The 19,149-nt window shown below is 43.0% G+C and overlaps 1 protein-coding gene across 1 annotated transcript in view; it reads right to left on the reverse strand.

Moving 5' to 3' along the window:
* Positions 1-19,149, reverse strand: part of LOC128375715 (connector enhancer of kinase suppressor of ras 3-like) — a 31,865-nt gene that overhangs the window by 9,968 nt on the left and 2,748 nt on the right. Inside the window, exons 2-4 of the mRNA XM_053336123.1 lie at positions 6,069-6,232; positions 1,503-1,705; positions 113-200 (exon numbers count right to left, since the gene is read on the reverse strand). Coding sequence (XP_053192098.1) covers positions 113-200; positions 1,503-1,705; positions 6,069-6,232 — 455 coding nt within the window. The remainder of the gene's footprint in view (positions 1-112; positions 201-1,502; positions 1,706-6,068; positions 6,233-19,149) is intronic.

The following is a 19,149-nucleotide window of genomic DNA, read 5'->3' on the forward strand; positions in this document are numbered from 1 at the left end:
GTCTGTGTCCCTGGGCTGGTATGTGCTGAGTGGAAAAAGCTATTGTGTGTATGTGTGTATGTTTCCCGGGGGCCGGCTACACATGTGCTGTTGAACTAACTAGCGTGCAGACCTGTTGAACTGTGGTGGTGAGCTCCAGGCACAGCTGAATGATCTTGTTCTTGGTGGCTGTGAAGTCACTGATCCCTGTAAGAGGTGTCCTGCGTGCAGACAAAGAAGGAAAGAGAGAATATTAAGAACCAGAGATAGACTGCAGAGTTGTGTTGAAATCTGGTTAAAAACTCACTCAAAGTTTAAAATCTGAGCATATATAATATTGATTTTTATCTCTAACCTGTCAACAGAAAGTTGATACATACTGTATGAATTTAGAGTGAACTACAAGCTACTAACTCTGAGCTTCATAATAAACCCAGTGAACCTTGCACTCATTACTGTGTGTCTGGGTGACTGGCCACAGACAGAATTGGTTATAAGTCAAGAATTTCACAGTTTTTGTGCCATTTTATCTCAATTTCTCTTTTTTTCTCTCTGGCTTATGTAAATTAATCGAAATGTTAAATAAACTCTAAAATAACAGAGGTTTTATTATGTTAGGCTGTTGATTTAATTTTTTTGAAAAATGATCTTAGCTAATTAACCTTACATCTTTTATAAATATGTAAAAGAAAATATGAACTTGTCGCATGGGCCTGATACTTCACTCATCTCAACATCATGAATACCATTTATATCATGACATCACCATACTTTAGTCAAGCTAGTCAAAAAACAGAAGCTTAATTTCAGCCAGCGAACACTTAATCCTGGCAACCTGCTTAGTATGCTCTGCTTTTATGATGTAATGTGTTTTGGAGCAGGTCAGCAGCAGAGCACAGGGGACTCTGCCAGCTACTGTCCAATCTCAGCCCACAGGGAGGGTTGCATCTCAGCTCTGAAACTGTATATATAACTGTATACCTGGCCAGGTGTTTGTGAATGAATTATGCAACCTGCCCCAATTTATATAGGCTGCATTTTATGTATATTTAATCCTTTTTCTTAATTCAAGTTTGATATATGTACATATGTTTTTTGTTCTGTTTTTTTTACAGTTATTTACAATGATTAAATTCCGAGTTTACTGCTTCAGTGCACTGATGTTATTTTATACTATAAGTTTATTGATAAACTGTAAAATATCATGCCTCCATTACATATCTATGTCACAAGTGTTTGATAATCATTGAGGGATCATTGCAAAAAATGTGTGTTTATGTATATGTTCTGTATATGATTATTGACTGATATATTGATATCAGATGTTTCTACTCTCTAATATCGGTACCTGCCCCAAAAATCCAGTAGCGGTGGGACCTACTATGTATTTGTATATGTATATAAGCTGAACAATCAAAATCTAAAATGTCAATGCACATGCATTTGACAGGCAGATATCTAACCTGATTTAAAGCGTACAGGTGGTGATATAAAGTACGATAACGATGATGAAGTGTAATTACCTGTCAAGCCAAGCCAGGAGGCTTTTTGCAGCCCCGATCAGCTCCACCACAGAGGTAAGGAAGTCATTGGGTGGCTTGCGTGAGATGCTGCCATCGTACGCTGGGCTTTTCCTGCGATCAGACGTGGCCATGTGGAGGCTGTTGGTGGCCGCTCTCATCCTCACAACCAGATTCTTCAGGTTGTCTGTCTCTACGCCATAGTTCTGAAATGGCAAAGTAATTCCCAATTTTAAAATATGACAAACAAAAATGGAAAGTGCACACACTCATGACTGAAGCAGAGTTAAAACACTCAGACACACCCTCTTACCAAGTTTTTCACAAGCACTGTTCTGCTGAATATAAACCTGGAAGGTCCTTCCTTTGTTGTTTTAAATCAGAGGAGTCTTATTCACAAGAAGGCATGTTGTTTCCTGCACAATGAATGGCTGTAATCATTTCTTTGACAGATGTGATTTAAATGTGCTTGTCTGCCTGGGCAACTCAGGCATGGAATTTCCCCTCCAGCCTCCAGGTTTGTTGTAGGCCTCAGGAGGGCATGTGGTGAGGGTGTGCATGTGCCATCACCTGACTCCTATCAAGCGGAGCAAAGTTTGCATTCTTGAGCCTGGGTTGTTTCCTGCTATTGCATTCCTCTAATTTATAGCTGATTCACATGCACAAAAAGAACCGAGTTGTGTATCCTCACGGGTCACTAAGTACAGTGCAAGCCAGCTATGAACCAAACAGCCTGCATCGTTTTCTTGCAGTGAAAATTGTGTGACTGAGACTAATATTTTGTTTGAATGAATGGGTTTGGACTAAACTGTTTGTTAAAGGTAAGCAGATAAAGGGTAGCCTGGCTCTTGTCCTGGTAAATATCAGCTTACAGGGTGTTGCATCACTGCCAGCAATGCTGCTGTTATGTGTGAGGTGCCAGGAGCTAAATATGCTTTGCAATGAGTAAAATGGCACGTGTTTGGCAAACAACAAGGGGGATCTGCAAGTGGTTAGTGTCTACTTTTATTCCGTTGCCTCTTTCCAACATGTGTTAAAAAACATAGAAATAATTTCACTCATTTCAGTCCCCCAGGAAGCACTGGAATAACTGTAAAAGTCAAAAAGTAGCTCGAGGCAGCCTTGCACACGCTACGCTTGACATGGAATGGATTATTGAAACATAAAAGATAAGCAAACATTGTCAGGATCTATACAGAATAGGAAGAGTGTGTTAAGGGTTCGGTTTCTCATTTTTGACATTCGCTCAGTAAAAGCAGAACTTCAACACAAAGGCAGCATTCCCCGGATCAAACGTCTCTCCTGGCTTTTTCATTAGCAGGCTAATCACACAGTCACAGCAGCTCTGACTGGCCCACAGATGTCCAGCGAGCTTTTGTCCCACATTAGCCGCTTGAGCTAAAAACCATGTCGGAGTGAAAATCTGTGCTTCCAATCAAATGCTATTTTTCATTCTCGCGACAATGTTTCAAGCCAGATTTACGTTCCTTCCGTGCCTTTTTATAGACCTTCAGTTAATCTAGAATCAAGACGGCAGAAGCGTTTTTGACTACGGTCTAGTTGGGGCTCTTTGAAGGGAATATATACTGATATAAGTGTCCTTGGGTGAAATGGAGAATGGCTATCACAACACAGAGCTTCCTGCCTTCGCCACAGGCATTACACAGATCTGACTCGACTGTAAAAGATACAAATGTCTGCAGCATGGACACAGAGAGTATATGTGTGTGTGTGTGTGTGTGTGTGCGTTTATGTGTGTGGTACAGTGTGCCATCTAAGGATAAGTGTTACATGATACCTTGGGTCAGATTCACCCCTTGGCAATAGTAAAATACATTTACAGCACTTGTGTGGCTCACGATATGGCCGCTAGATGATCTGTCATGTAGTATATGTGTGATGGCTATTGGAGTCATAATGTGTACGTGTGAATATCATGGGGTGCTAGTCTTAGAGCGGGTCACTGGGGTCGTAGAACAAATAAAGACGTGTTGGGTTTCTACACTGACTCTGCAAAAGACATCCCGGCTCAGATAAGTCCAGTTAAATTAATTGAAATGTTCTTTCTTTGTCCCTGGACAGCAGTTTGCTCTTGATAGCTTTTGGGTAGAAGGGTATGAATATTTCCTTTAGGGCTGTGGGGGTCATATGTTCGACCATCAGTCACCGTGATTTAGGTTTGCTAACAGGACAGCTCAGTCCCAATGTATGAAAAAGTACTATGAGCTGAAATCTTAACTGCATACACATTAACGTTTAAAATTCAGGAGCGGAACTCCCAACAGAAGATTGAGAACTGAAGTGTCAGTAAGATGAATGTGACTGCCTCGACAGGAAGTTTCTGACCTAACAGTAAACAAAAAGAGAGAAAAAAAGAAGGGGGGTAGGGGAAAGTGTGTGAGAGAGTGGGGGTTTTCGGGTGCTGGTGGCCTGTGTTTCTGTCGGTAGCAGTGACCTTGCCTCAGTTAAAACTAATTGAATCGAGGCCTTACTTCCTCCCATGGGGCCAGTGGGAAGCTGAGGCCTCATTCTTAATAAGGAAACCTCTAACGGACAAAAAACATTTAGCTGCTCTGCTTCCATCAGAGGTGAGAGGTTACTGAGAGTCCACCGTTCCTGGTCCAAAAGTTTCAAGGAACAGAGCGGGAGGCTGAAGATACAACGAGCCAAACGCTTTACGAAACTACATAAAACTGTACATTGCATAAAAACACATAAATCACTTGCTGCACCTCTTGAAAGGTTCATATGCGAGGAAGGGAATTTATTTAAAATAACAAAACCATGCTGAGGGAGGCCAAAATTTATGAAGCTGGTCGATGAAAGGATTGTTTAAGGTTTCACTGCCAAGGTCCTAGGGGTGAACAAAAACCTGGGCCTGATTACAGTGATGGTAAAAAGAGGGAGGATAAGGACCACAGGATGTACAATATCATATGGTACATTATCTATGATGAGTAAATCTATCAAAACAAAAAAGGCCAATCCTTTATGTCCCAAGTGTTTCCATGTGTCCACTTCCAATGACTACAGGTAGAGAAGATGAACTGAAGAAGATAAACTGGTATAGAATAAATATCTCTCCATTCACAATCTCTATCTGAAATCCAATCTTTATTCTTATACAGGCTTAGTTTCCAGAATATATGACAGCATGCTGACATGTCACATTTCTTCAGGGTGAAACACAGTCTGTGAGATGAAAGAAGGGTCAAAGGTGGAGACTTGAATCAAGTGCTGGCTAAACCAGTACAAAGCGGTCATCAAACACCATCGTTTGGTTTAGGGTTGTAAGGTGCCATAGGGTTCAATATTATAACCTGTAGCTGTCATGCAGCCTATATAGCTCAATGATTGTGACCCAGTACCACACAAAGGAGCCAAGATATCATCATGAGACGTGAGCTGAGGGATGAGAGTTGGGTGTTAAACATACAATGCTTCCCACAGGAAACTTGTCCATAGCTTTAGTGTGCTGAGGTGGAAGGCCTTTGACACACATCACATAGTTTTAAAACCAAAATATGTTGCATCAAACATATTTGACCAACAACTTTTAAATCAGCATCAATGCATCCGTGCAGCATCTCCTGTAGAGTTACAGAGAAAAGACTGCACTGAGTTTAATGGCAAAAAGTAACCATGCCCCAAATGATGAACGTAAAGAACTTTAAGAGAGCATAAAGAGAGAAATGCTGACACTGATCAAAATGCAGGGACCGCAATCTGGGACTTTTATGGCACAGGAAGTGATAAAACTCCAAATCGATCCCATCTGGTGGGAAACCTGTTTCTCCTTCAGTTGGAGCACGTACAGTTTTCGTCGCTCTTTTCCGTGCTTACTAGTTGAATTCAAAAGAAATGTTTGTTGGCAGTTACTTCTGGGAGCTGTGGTGATCGACAGCGGCTCAGCTGGTGCGCCCCCACAGAGTCAAACAGGGGATCTTTAATTGAACCAAGAGAGATAGGTCAGGTGAGTATGAGGCTGCAGCAGTGAGAATATTTTGTTAGTTAGTCGTTAGTTTGTTTGAGAGACCAAATATATGTATTTTGGGTGAAGGAGACGTTACATTGAAGGGAGGGAGCAGGAAGAGAGAAAGACCTCATTTTATCTATCAAACAGATCAAACTGTCACTCGTAGCTACATGATAGCCATCATTAAGTGCCTCTGATAATCTCCCACAGTTTCAAAGTGCCAAATCAAGCCCAAGGCCTCTCTGACCCCATCTCTCCTCCTCTCTTAGTGACCCTGCTTTCCCCCAATGTCCTTGGGCTGCTTCATGTGTTGTGTTGCCCTCCAAACCCCACTGAGCTGTGTGGGAAATGATGAGCCTTTCTGCATCGCTGCTTCCTTTTAGCTGCCGGACCAGAAACTACAGCCAGAGTTTTTAGTGAATACAAACACCGAGACGGAGAGAAGGGGGGGGGGGGGGGGGGGGGGGGGGGTCAATGACCAAAACAGGCTCGTGCTTTGTTACAAATTGTTACCTAAAAGATACAAGTGGGTCCTGTAAGCATGTTTTCTCCTGTAATATCCTCTGCTGATGCACAAGTAGAGCTTTACTGACCAGAGCGCAGAGCAGATCGACGGCCTCCAGCACCAGCTCCTGGTGTCCAATCCTGGCCACGCCGAGCTCCTCCAGGTCTTGATGAGTGATCTTCAGGAGCTGTTCGCCGCTGATCTTTTCCCGCTCAAAGTTGCTCACGTACTGCTGTAGGCTGTCATCCAAACCTGCATGCACACATGAGGGAGAGGGCAAATAGACACACTCATTAGACAAACATTTAAATAACAGTGTGTGTAGAGTGTTTCTTTAGAAATAGATCTCTTTGCCCCAATTCAAAACAATTGTGCCACCTGGGGCTGAACTACTGTATCAGTTTTATCAGTCCTGCATGTGTCCTAATGGTGTGAGTGTGTGTGCAGAGAAGGAACAGGTGGGACGGCTATTTTTGCAAGATAAAAACACTATAAACAGAGTAACGGTTGAGACCTTTAAAGTCTGTTAGGCTGGTTAAACAATGCATGGCTATATTTGTGTGTGTTTGCATGTGTGTGTGTGTGTGCGTTTGCAGGTGTGCCACATGGGTGTGGACGTTCGAAATAAATGGACCAGTGTCAGGAGGTGTCCGCTCACTATTATTAGGAACTCCAATAACAAATGAGTTGGACTGTTACACTGCCAACAGCTCTACATACAAGGATGTAACTCATATGAAAATAATCTATGTACACTGCAACGGCCTCTTCTGATAGTGTAGTAATGAGTAATATAGAGTACATTACAATATAAACAAACTAGCACACACACACCCTCCCTATGTACGCAATGTGTCCTTCAGTAGACTTTCCAGTGTGTGTGTTTGTGTGTGTGTGTGTAGTTGTGGGTGTAGAAGTAAACGCCATCTTTCTCCCCATCAAAGGGCGCACAGAGACGGGGCAGCTGCAGATACATGGCCCTGCGCCCTGTTTTCCTAAAAAACCTGTCAGCTGCAAGACACCCCAACTCACTCCACCCATGCCACACACACACACACACACACACACACATAAACACAAACACACAACCACACAAACACACACACAAATAATATTCTTCAGTATGAGGCAAAAACATGTAGCTTAAGAATGAAGACCCACTGGGTGTGTTTGGTGGTCACTGAGTCATTCTTATGAATGGCACCTCATATCTCATGCCTCTGTGACACTGTCTGTGCATGTGTTGCAGAGAGTGTGCATAAGGACTGTGTGTGTGTTTGTGTTTGTGTATGTGTGTGTTTGTGTATGTGTGTGTTTGTGTGCGCATTATGCTTGTGAATTGCCGCCCAACCAAGATTATAAACACGTAAACCTGACAATGAAAACACTAACTAACAATACAAATACATATAAAATAAATAAAATATATAATGAATATACAATTGCAGGTTAAGAAGTTAGCATTCGAGGCTGGCTCAAATAATTCTATGCACGTAGAGGCAGCTGCTTCACAGTAAATGCATTCCAGCAGTGGGTCCTTGCCTTCATCAGACTCCCAACAAACAGGCAGGCTTTTACTGTGATGCAGCTGCAGAAACACTTTGTACACAGAAGTTAATTCAGCTTACCTGAAATGCTAACGTACTGCATGATAAAAGTAGGAATTTTGGCACTTTTTTTGTTGGTGGAGGATGAATAGACTTCTGTACAGTGCTAACAAAGTACAAAAGTCAAGAGCAGCAGTTATGTTGCTGGTTTTATGAATTTCTGATATTGTAGCCCACTGCAAGAGATTTATGGCAGAAGCTCTCTTCATAATAACACTACACGTGAGAATATACTGCACTGTGTCGCAGTAGGACTCCCTTCAAGGCCATTAAAATTCCATTATGGCATCAAAGTTCACAGCATTTTCAATCCGTGAGAAAATGTGGCCAATAGCTCAAGTCATCTCCACAGAATCAAAGGGAAAATCCATCACAACTTGTTAACTATTAGCCTCTGCACAAGTCAAGTCCAGTTAGACTCATTAGATGTTTCTCATTCCTTGGAATGCTAATTCCTGAGAGCAGCTTCAGAATTTTTTTTAAGCTTAACCTCTGACTGGCTGGCATTCCGCAATTGAATTCGACTTCACAATTGTGAGGACTGAGAGGCTGTGAGTGGCAGCCTGCATCAAGACAGATGCAAGCCAAACACAAACACTGGGCCAGTCACTTAATGCGATTAAATTAAAACAAAAAGACTTGGATGCAGAGGGGGCAAATTTTCTCCTTCCTGCAGTGTTAAAAAGGCATTTCCTGTGGAGCGGTGCCATGCTTTGTGCAAAATCTCCTCACCAATCAGGAGAAGAAAAGGGCGCAAGGGAAAGTTGTGGCTCAGCTTACAAATAAGACTTGGTAAGACTCACATTGTGTGCTTAAGATCACCCAGACAGACTAGATATGAGAAAACAGACAGGAAATAAATGGTTGAAGGAATGAATAAGGGGTCTATCCTCTCCTTTGGGCTGTTTTTCCCTTTTCATTCATTCATTGGCAAGTGTGATCTCGCCACATATCCTTTCACTGACTTTGGAGTTCAGACTTCAGACAGCTGAGAAATTCCAGGTCACCAAAAAGGTCCAAACTGATTTGCATCAGCTTTGAATTGAGACCACTTTGAGCGCGCTTACATACGTCAGAGACTTTAATGGCAACATTGGTGGAGAACTGGGATAAATGTGCATTAGTGAGTAATGCAGAGAAACCGCCCACTGAATTGAGGGGCTCACAGAGGAACGCACCACGGCAATCTGTCCCTCTGGAGTCAACCATTGACACCTGAATAAAAGACGTCTGTCCTTACAGTGGGGCTTATAAAACATTTATTTGGCCTCGATCAATGGCTGCCAGGGTGTGTGTGTATATGTGCGAGACTATCAATTTTCATTAAGGGGAGAGAAACCAGTAAAGGAGATAGAGTGTCACGTTGTTGTGAATTGGGTGGAGGGGGAGGCGGCATGGAGGGACTGTGTGAATGCTTTTTTTTTTTTCAAAAGCCTGCGCAGGATGAAACACATTTGGAGGAGTTTTATGGCCTCTGTGAACCACTTGGCAAATGTCCTCAAACCAAAGCAAGCGGGTGTACATGAAGCCTGTAGCGGAGGCACAGACTCACGGCACCAATGTCAAATGCAAATTGCACTGCTGATCAGCTGGATAAACATGAAGTGCTTCCAAAATTCTCCCTATTGACAAGTTTTTAAATAAATCCTACAAACAGTTGTCAACAATGATATTCAATTTCACTCCATTAAAAAAAATTATCAAAAACAGGGTGATAGTGGTATTTTAATTGAAACAAACTGCTGCAAATTCAATCCAAATATGTGATGTGTGTGTGTGTGTGCCACTTGTGTGCCACTTGCTGTTCACTGTGGGGTCTTTCTTGCCACCCACAATCCTTCCATTCAGTAAACAGTGATTATGTGCACGACAGGTTACCAACACAACAGTTTCAGTGTATGTATGTACTCATGTATACACACACACACACACACACAGACACACACAGACACACACACACAGACACACACACACACAGGCATATTTCTGGACAGCTGGGAAAGCAAGAAACCCAGATACTCCAGTCTGGACAGCACAATTGGATACTGGACCCTGTTGGAGGCCGTAGAGCTCTGCAGCCCACTTAAAGGCTGTGTAAGCACACATTTCTGGCAATGTAAACAACAGCACCCTTCCTCTTGCAAATGGCTGTGCTATTCTTGTCATAATCTCGATGTCTCCCATCCGCACACAGAGGCACAAAAACAGCAGATTGGGTTTTTAAGCGGCCAAGTACATGATAGCGCAGGGCCCATTGTGTGTGTGTGTGATAGAAACTGCATCAAAGAGAAGTTGACAGGTTTGTACATGACATCTTATACAGGTACAGCTCTCTGTCGTCGGGACACTGCTGATCACTTTTGATCAACAATGCTCTCGTCGCATCTTTTGGTTGCCAGTATTTAGTTCTCAGGGGTTTGATTACAGAAATTATTAGAAAAGAGTCTTTCACCTCCTACAGAAAGAACTAAATATCCCTCCTCCTCACCTCCCCCATCGCTCAACCCCTCCCTTTGCTCCGACTGGGAGGTGTAGCCACTCACACACACACAAACATATACACGTGCATGCGCAAACAAACCAGGACACACCAAATATCCCCATTGGGGTGGCCAGTGGGAAAGCTACTGGGTGTAGAATAGCAAAGCCACTGTAACTCTGCTGTCTTTATTTGTCAGCCCGGGCCTGTGAACCTGTGGGGAACGGTCAGGAATTTGACTCATTGTTCTCCGCTGAGCAGCTCCATTGTGGGAATTCACAGCGCTCGGGCACAATGGTCTCTGGCTGGACCAGGCCGTGCTGTAATTAGAAAGAAAGAGAGAAAAAAAAGCTCCTCTCTGTGACTGCAAAGCTATCCTCTAATGCATGACTTCACAGGAAAACAACAAAGCCTGTACACACACACACACACACACACACAGAGAGAGAGAGAGGACTGGCCTTTCCAATAGGAGACTGGGGAAAGGAGTTACACAATGGTGCTCTACGTCTCACCATTGTGTCTCAAGCAATGTCATGATTCAATTCAGGTTATTTTTGAATCAGGTGTTTTTTTAAATGATGCAAGGGGATAAAAATGTAGGTTATGTTGCCAGTAGCTACCAAATTGTGGCTTCTTGACATGTTTTACAGTGCTAAAGACACAAAGGCATGCATTGTGTTGTTCTTAACTGCCTGTGACCCCCGTGCAACACATGTTTTAATCTTATCGATACTTCCTCCGGCTAACAATGAGTGTTTCTCTTCGTGTACCCTAATCTTAAACACAGACAACTACAAAATGGCATTGACATGTACAGAGTGGGCTTGTTAAGTAAAAAGAAGCATCTGAGGCTAGGTCCCTACACAGGCAGACAAAAGCAGTTCTGTCTCTTACAGGGTGATGGACGATGACTGATGAGAGAAGCAGGGGGTCATAGTTCACGGGTCTGTCATGGCTGAAGCACATCAGTAAGTATTAGCGCTGGCCCCCTGGGCTCAGCTGATCTACACCTCTTTAGATACATTGCTGTTTTTTGTCAGATGAAAAAGATTGAAGTTTTTTCGGGAGGAGTGGGGTGGCGATTCTGTTCATCTCTTAATTAGAGCGAGGTGAGAGGTGACGTCTGGAGGCGACGCAGGTCAGAGCGGAAGAGCGCAGGAGTTTAGGAGGGGGGTATTTTAGCTTGTCTTATGACCTGATACATGAAGACTTCTGGTCATGAGCAGATCAGAGGATAGAGAGAAAACAAGATGGAGCAAGAAGGAGGAACTCAACTACAAAAGAAAGAGATAAAGAAGCACATTGCTGCAGGCGTATTCGTCAGTGACTTTCCAAAACCTGCAGAAACCATAACAACTGTTGCCTAAGTTGAGGGTGTGGAGGGAAAGAAACTGTAAAACTGGTTGTCTGGGTCACTGAGTTTTCTTGTCGGACTTCCTTCGCAAACAACTTCTCGACATCAAACATGTAATCTTAATACCACATTTTCAGTTTAACCTCCCTCCGCTGAATACTCTCTAAAGAGAACTCATAAATGAATGGTGGGAAACCTGGATACTAATACCTAGTGTTATCCAGGTTCCTGACTCATGTAAACATCCTCAACTTTCTCTGATTGTTTTTTTTATTGACAGTGTTTTCAAAAAGCCTTTTATCATGCGCAATTATCGAAATGAGTCATAGCAACGAACACACAGGTGTAGTCATTAAGATGACGCACACCACCGTCACAAAGGTGCAGCTTTAATTAAAAAGATATTAATCACACCTCCTGCTATGATGTCAAAAAGACCTATTCTACATTATGTAAAGATTTAAGTTGTTGCCGGTAACAGTGCTTATGGAGCGCTATTGATGCTAGCGTAGACAGTACTTGTGTGGTTGACGGGGTCAGAAGCAAGGGTGCGAGCAATAACCTCTCAGGCCAACATAAACACTCATCACTCTCCAGCCAGTCGGCCGCCCGGCCACGCTGCTGCTCGTTACCGCTGAGCATAAACACCCACTAAAGAAAACAACAAAGACCTCAAAAATGTCTCCCCGCCTCCTTCTCCTCTCAGTCCCATTCTTTTTCTCCACCCATCACAAATCTTACGTCTTTCCTGCCCCCCCCCCCCCCCCGATATTCATATTGTTGTGTTTCTGCCTGCTGACAAGTATTGAGAGATAGTATTTGTGTCTTGGAAGTGTACAATACAATGGACTGTCGCTTTAGGAATTTGGGAATGATCGAGTGTTTTCCAGTTTTCATCACAATGGGCGGCATATTAAAAAAAGAAATGAGGACACTGACGCTGTGTGGCCTGAGAATCACCACTGAAGATGAAATGTTGCATAACAGACAGCCGCTGTTTGTGTGTCAACGGGACTTCTGAAAAAACATGCACTCTGCAACTACCTACAGATCATTTCTCTACAACAAAACTATAATTAAAGACTGTCGTTCGTTGGAAAGAGACAGAGTCAAAGTCATAGCCACTGACTCACAAAAATATGAAACTCGGTTTAGTGGTTCTCATCCCCTGACATATACTGTATACCGTGTGATCAGGGTGGCCCTGCATACTGATTACAGGCCAATTTACCAGCGCCATAATAGCGGCCTATGTAAACCACAATAAAGATGAACAAGGTTTCAGGGAGGGGGTGAGGTGGGCTCATTTAGTTTGCCATGGGAACTAGCAGTCATAATAACACTGCATGTGGGCAAATTTTCTAGCAGAGCCAAACTCAACTTTGCGTCCATTGTGCCATCATGCACAACAATGCTTACTTTAATGGGCTTTTATTAAAACAGACTGATACAACTGACAGAAACTAGCCTTTAATTAAACTAAAAGATAGCTTCATATCGCTCCTGTGGCTTGTATGGTTGTGTAGTACTTGATATGTTTCTACCATGGATCCCCTTAAGCATCGTTGGATAGATAAGAACCTGCTAATTGCCATAAATGTTCTAGAGGGCTAATCCCCCTTGAATCTTGTTAGAAAGCCTGGCTGTAAAGGGAGAAGGAACAATTCCCCTGCCAAGCCAGGCAGAGCATTTGCTCCGTCAAAACTGATAGTGGGTCCATTTCTGACCAGCCATTTGCTGACGAGCCAGGAAAACTTTTTTCAGAGAGGCACCATCACTTTGCTGGTCTAGAAAAAAAGAACTGCTTACATCAGGGGCTGGGGGCGAGATTATCGTGATCAATCAAAACCAAAATGCACTGCTTCTTTTCCGACCGGGCAATGGCCACGATTTTGAACCATATAGAGAGAGCTAAAGTGTTAATATGTCACTTTATTAAGTTTTAATATTTTTTCCAGGAGAGAAACTATGTAATCAGTTTACCCAAATAACGCCTGTTTTTGAAATATACCGTATTGTTTTTCAGAAATGTGAAGGAGCCACTGGCCACACTGTTTTGGACGAAGTAATCCGATCCTTTACTTAAGAAAGAGTTTTTGATACATTAAAGTACATCATTAATACTAATGAACAAATGCATAAGCAGCCCTTTGACATATTACTCATAGCCCGATTTTCAACAAAAGCAGTACCATCACCAACTGTGTTGGAGTAGAGTTGGCGTTAGTTTTGCTAGTAAACTGGAGGTGTGTTTAGTTACGTAATGACTTGGCTCTCTAGCTTGTGGAAAACCAAACTTGCTCTTAGAGGGTTTGCTAGCTGAACCAACTGTGACCCAGCACCAGCACTAGGTTTCTAGTTGGTGGAGAGGGGGTATTCCTCACCCTGGCCTGTCCACACGCAACTCTGAGCTTGCTGTCTGCCTTCTACTCCAGCTGAACCCAGCAGGAGCACTTTGCTGTGGCAGTGGAAAGTGCTTCTGGTGGTCACCCCCTCAGTCACAATAGCTGCCAACAAAGAGCTGAAGCTCTGACTGGAGCTGTAAATAAAATTAAGGTTACTATAGTGACAGAGGAAGTGGGAAGAGGTTGGGGGGATGGAGCAGTGGGGGTGGAAGAAAAGAGGTCTGGTAAAGTTGGAAGGAGGCTGAAGTGGAAGGAAGGAAGAGGAGAGGTGTGTGTGAGTGAGAGAGAGATAGACCACAATCCAAGGATTTATTGACTGGCTTGTGTCCAGGTCACAGGAGGAGGCAACGGGTCAAAAAGATTGAGAACATCATTAGTCTATCAATCCTTTCTGTAGCGCACCAACAAAACAGAAAACACACACACACACACACCATAAAAAAACAGAAGAAAAAAAACAATCACCTGGCTTTCAACAGAAATTCCCAATCACCCAGTTCTCTTATTGTGGCGGAGAGGAACAAATATAACAATCACTTGAATGAATTATGCAACACAAGACATCACTCTGCAGCCTACAGGCCGTGGGCAGCTGATCCTGTTCTCACTGCTGTGAGGGGTATGTGTAGGGGGGGAGGGTGAGTCATCTTCAATGGAAGGTAGTGGGGAGTGACAGTGACAGTCACCCGCAGGCAAAAACAGGGCACCTATGACGCAGCTTCTCACACACATGCTGTAGGAACACACACACACACACACACACACACACACACACACACACACACACACACACACACACACACACACACACACACACACACACACACACACACACACACACACACACTCCATGTTGTGCTGTTGTTTCTCCGCTCACTTTTCTGGATTCGCCATACAAATATGTGTCTCTAAGTTTCGCTTTTAAGCTCTAAACCGTGACTGGAAAAATAGACCACACGCTAATGTCTCTCACCACAAAAGCACACTCCTCCCTTTTCCAGGTGAGGTTTGTTTGTACTCATGCCAGCACCTGTTGTGGATCTCCCTTGCAACCGTGACAGACAAAAAAAAAAAAAAGGTACTGTCATGTTCCTATAAATGATAAATGTGCTGCTGCAAACAATGACAAGTGAAGGGCAGGTGAGAGGCTTTTCCCGGGTGTCTGTGCCGATGAAAACAAAAGAGCGGATAAACAGAATCTCCCTTCTGATTGTTTTTTTTTTTTTGGTTTCAGAATAATCTCAAAAGAGGAGTCGCCACTCCCTGCTTAAACAAATTCAAAACCCGCACTCTGCTCTAATGTCCTCTCTGCAACCTATTGAGTCGGGATCAAGGGAACAAAGATTGTTTTGTTTTGAAACTTGCTAGCTGTTTTTCTGCCTTAACTCCAGATTAGCCGTGATATGAGGTTAAATTCGTTGAGCCCCGGGGCTGTGGCGGAAAACGTCGGCATGCGGATGATTTTAAGTTCAGTAGGTTATGACAAAGCATTTCAGGGTGGATCAGTCACTACTAACCTGTATTCTAATGAGTTCCTCGTATACTTTGCCTGCTTTGACTGTTGAGTCATTCAAATTCAAAAGCTTTATTTGTCACATACACAATCGCAACCCTAACCCTAACCTGTTACGATACGCAGTGAAATGCCTTATGAACCTGTTCTGGCTCAATTACACAACAGTAAACTACTCATTTAAAAAGAGTAGACAGTAATTTTAAAACGTGTTGTGTGAATAGAGCAGTATAAGGAATTTAGGGACATTTGATGGTAAAGTCCAAAAGGGACAGTAAGTGAAATTCCACAGAGCTACAGTATGACCTCACCACTCTGTGCTTGTGGAATTTTCTGCGGACTCCCTCTGTGACTTATAACCACAACCAAATGAAAGCAGAAGCCTGGCCAGCTGTATCATCTTAAAAGCTTTATGAGTCTTCCATAATAGAGTAATATGCACCTTTGTATGCTGTAGACCTGCATGGAAAAACCACACATATGATAGAGCACACATACAGTACAGCGTGGGGCTTCCTTTTCATCTCCCAGGTGTTTTTTGTAGGTCTGCCGGTTAAAACAAACACGTAAATCCATTCATCCATTCAGGGTACATGGAGCTGTGTTGATGATGGGCCTGGGGGCTCATCAGTTCACCGTCAGTGTTGCGAAAATACAGGCCGGTCCATTACAGCTGCCTTATCTATCAGCACGCTCTAATGTAAGCAGTCAACAAGAGAGAGGACAGACTCAAAGACACGTCACAGGAAAGTAAAAGAGACCAACAAACAATAACAGCCTGAGTGGAATCTAAATGTATCCAGACATGTGCTTATGTAAACACAAAGAGAATGGACTGCAAAATGACTCAATAATTATCTTGAAATTTTTATCATAAGATTGTATGCTCTATGGAGGACAAACAATTTTAAACAGTGTGAACAGCTTGACAGGAATTTAGTCAATCTGTGCGGAGGGCTTGGAAAATATGGACCTGTCTGGACATGTACTAAGCTAGCTCCGATTTGGCATTCACCCAAGTGCCTGCCTAAACCCAAATGTGGGTGACAGTTCATAAAACTACATATCACTTCATAATCATAATGACATTATTAAACTCCATTACACTGTAAGCTGGTGGCAGGATGAAAGGGTTTTGTGTGTATCTGGTCAGCGAGGAAGGGATGCAAACTTGACTGCTTTTTTAAATCCGTTAAAAGCAACTGGTGGCCCCCAAATGCAACAAAAGGACATGTGTGACCTGTTTTGACTGCTCATTCACAGAGCTGTTAGTTTGGTAGGGAGAGAGAGAGAAAAAAAAAGGAAGAAAAAAAAAGTTGACTGCATTCCTCTCATGTTCTGTGATTATTTGAGCATAACTGCATTAACAGGGCTTTGATAACAATACCAACACAGTCGTACACTTCCTTTTTCCTTCACTGCATGAGCTTGAGTCGCCATACAAACGTGGAACTGGCATGGTAGCAATTTCAGACTTTAATGTATTAGAAAAACTTGACGGTGACAGTGAGCCTTCGGGCGCATGACACACAAGCATATAAAATGGTGAACGTGGGCAGGCGCACACACACACTTGACATCCCTGCACGAGAGGTCAGTCGGCATGTGACCCGTATTTGCACTCACACCCGCCGTGCCACCTAAGGTTGGAAGCTTTTATTCTCATGGCTTAAGCACGGCACTTCACATGCCAATGCTCTTAGGGCGGACCAGTGCCAAATAGCTTGCAGGTCCAGCTAAGCAGAGATCATCTGGGAGATTTGCAATGTACATTTCAGATTTGAATGAAAGGCAAACTGGTCTAACGTAGGTTGGCAGGGTTACGAGGTGACACTTGGGTCTCCACTCCTGGCACTGTGAGAAGATCTGTTGGGTACACATGCAAATGCAAACTGATTTTGCTTAACTGATAAAATGTATCAACCCTGTAAAGAGTTGTACATATGATGGATTGTTGCAGTTGTGAGGAAATATATTGATATTATATCGATATCGTGATATGAGACTATTGCTTTGGATTTTGAATATCGTAATATCATGGCATCAGTGTTGTCTTTTCTTGGTTGTAAAGATTGTACAACAGTAAAGTGGTTCTCATTGTGTAAATATTTTGTGAAAGCAATACTAGTCATCCTCACAATACTGTTGCAATATCTATATCGAGGTATTTGGTCAACAATATCATGTTATTTGATTTTGTCCACATCACCCATCCCTAATAGCTTTTAACCAATGTGGGCAGACCTTTAATTTCATTAAAACATACTGACTTTTGTTTTCTCTTTGTCTCTTGAACTTTAGAGCACAATAATGATATTAACTATTGATGATTTCGAGACAACTCCCCATATGGCAGAGCTCCTGAGGCTATAAGGCTGGGACACCAGGCCGTGTGAGAAACAGGCCACGACGGGGCCGACAGGGACAAAACCGAGGCAATCCCTTTGAGTCACCTCTCCCCAGGGGGAATCCACTTACAGCACTTCCCCTGAACTCTAAAGGCCTTTTTCTGTAGTGAAGTAACATGGTTATCTACCCATCAATGGTGCACAATGGGTTGATTATAAAAGCTGAATGGCTGGATGACTGGAAACTGGTAAATTACAAAAGATGGGCATTTTAACTTTAAAAGGGATGTTCATGTTAAGAATTACCTTCCAATGAATAAATGATTTCACCCTGTTACTTCCTGACTGAGACCACTAGAAAAGGTGCAAAGACTTCCGCTGTTGTCAAATTGTGAACGCTTGTCGTGATGCATACACACACAGTCTACAGTATTAGGGTTGCTTAAATGGATTAATGATGCCTGCGGAGGCTATCCAAACATAGAACTCCACTTGTCTGATAAAGCCGGCACCAGAACAGAAGCGGCGGATGCCTCAATAAGGGTGAGGTGTCTGTGCAACGTCTGTTCACACTCCAGTTTAGGAAGTCTCTGTTTCAACCAGATAAGGATCATGGGCCATCATTACCCACACCTCAATATCATCTCGACAGATAAGGCTGCTGAAGGTACCCATCAGTGAAATCATTCAGCATGTGCACACTCCTGTTACTTTTCCAAGCACACACTTAGTCAAAGACAAAAGCACATTCAGCACATGTTTGTCACCTCTCCGACAAGCTAATTAGCTTCTTGGCACCTTGGTGCTATTTGAGAAACAGGATACAGCCACACATACACACACCTATGCTAATATTCTCTTATGTTTACCATCCACATGATGTGCGATACTTATCCTCTGTTGAACCTGCATATCAGTCTTCTGATTATAGAAATGTTCACACACACACATCTGAATGCTCCATACACATCACTGATAAGCTAATGGGTTCAGGCCTTGTATAGATGTGAGGCTGTTTGGTGTGAAAGACGTGTGAGATAGATGTAGGCCACTAGATCAGCTGGGCTAATGGTGACCTCTGGCTCAAAATAAACCCCACCACTAAACTTATCATACCTAATCCATCTCCAGATACAGTGCTTTGAAATTTGATTAGTCAGTATTTAAGTATAGAAGACGCTGGAGGTCGTCCAGCGTGAGCCGATCCGTAGAGTCACATGTTCGTCCACAGTCGGAAATTGTTACAGCATTGGACGGATGCCACGCAGTCAGACAGTAGTAATGCAGGTTTACATGTTTGGGATGCCTTGTTAAAAACTTGGAAGACGTACTCTCGGTAACCAGGATGTGTGTGTGTGTGTGAGAGAGAGGAGAATAAAAAATAGAAAGTATGTTTGGTAAATGAGAAAGTATTTGGCTAAATTTGAGCTTAACATTCCCCAAGCCGTGCCAGCCCTTCT

The sequence above is a fragment of the Scomber japonicus genome, chromosome 16, assembly GCF_027409825.1.
Source record: "Scomber japonicus isolate fScoJap1 chromosome 16, fScoJap1.pri, whole genome shotgun sequence".
Taxonomy (NCBI): domain Eukaryota; kingdom Metazoa; phylum Chordata; class Actinopteri; order Scombriformes; family Scombridae; genus Scomber; species Scomber japonicus.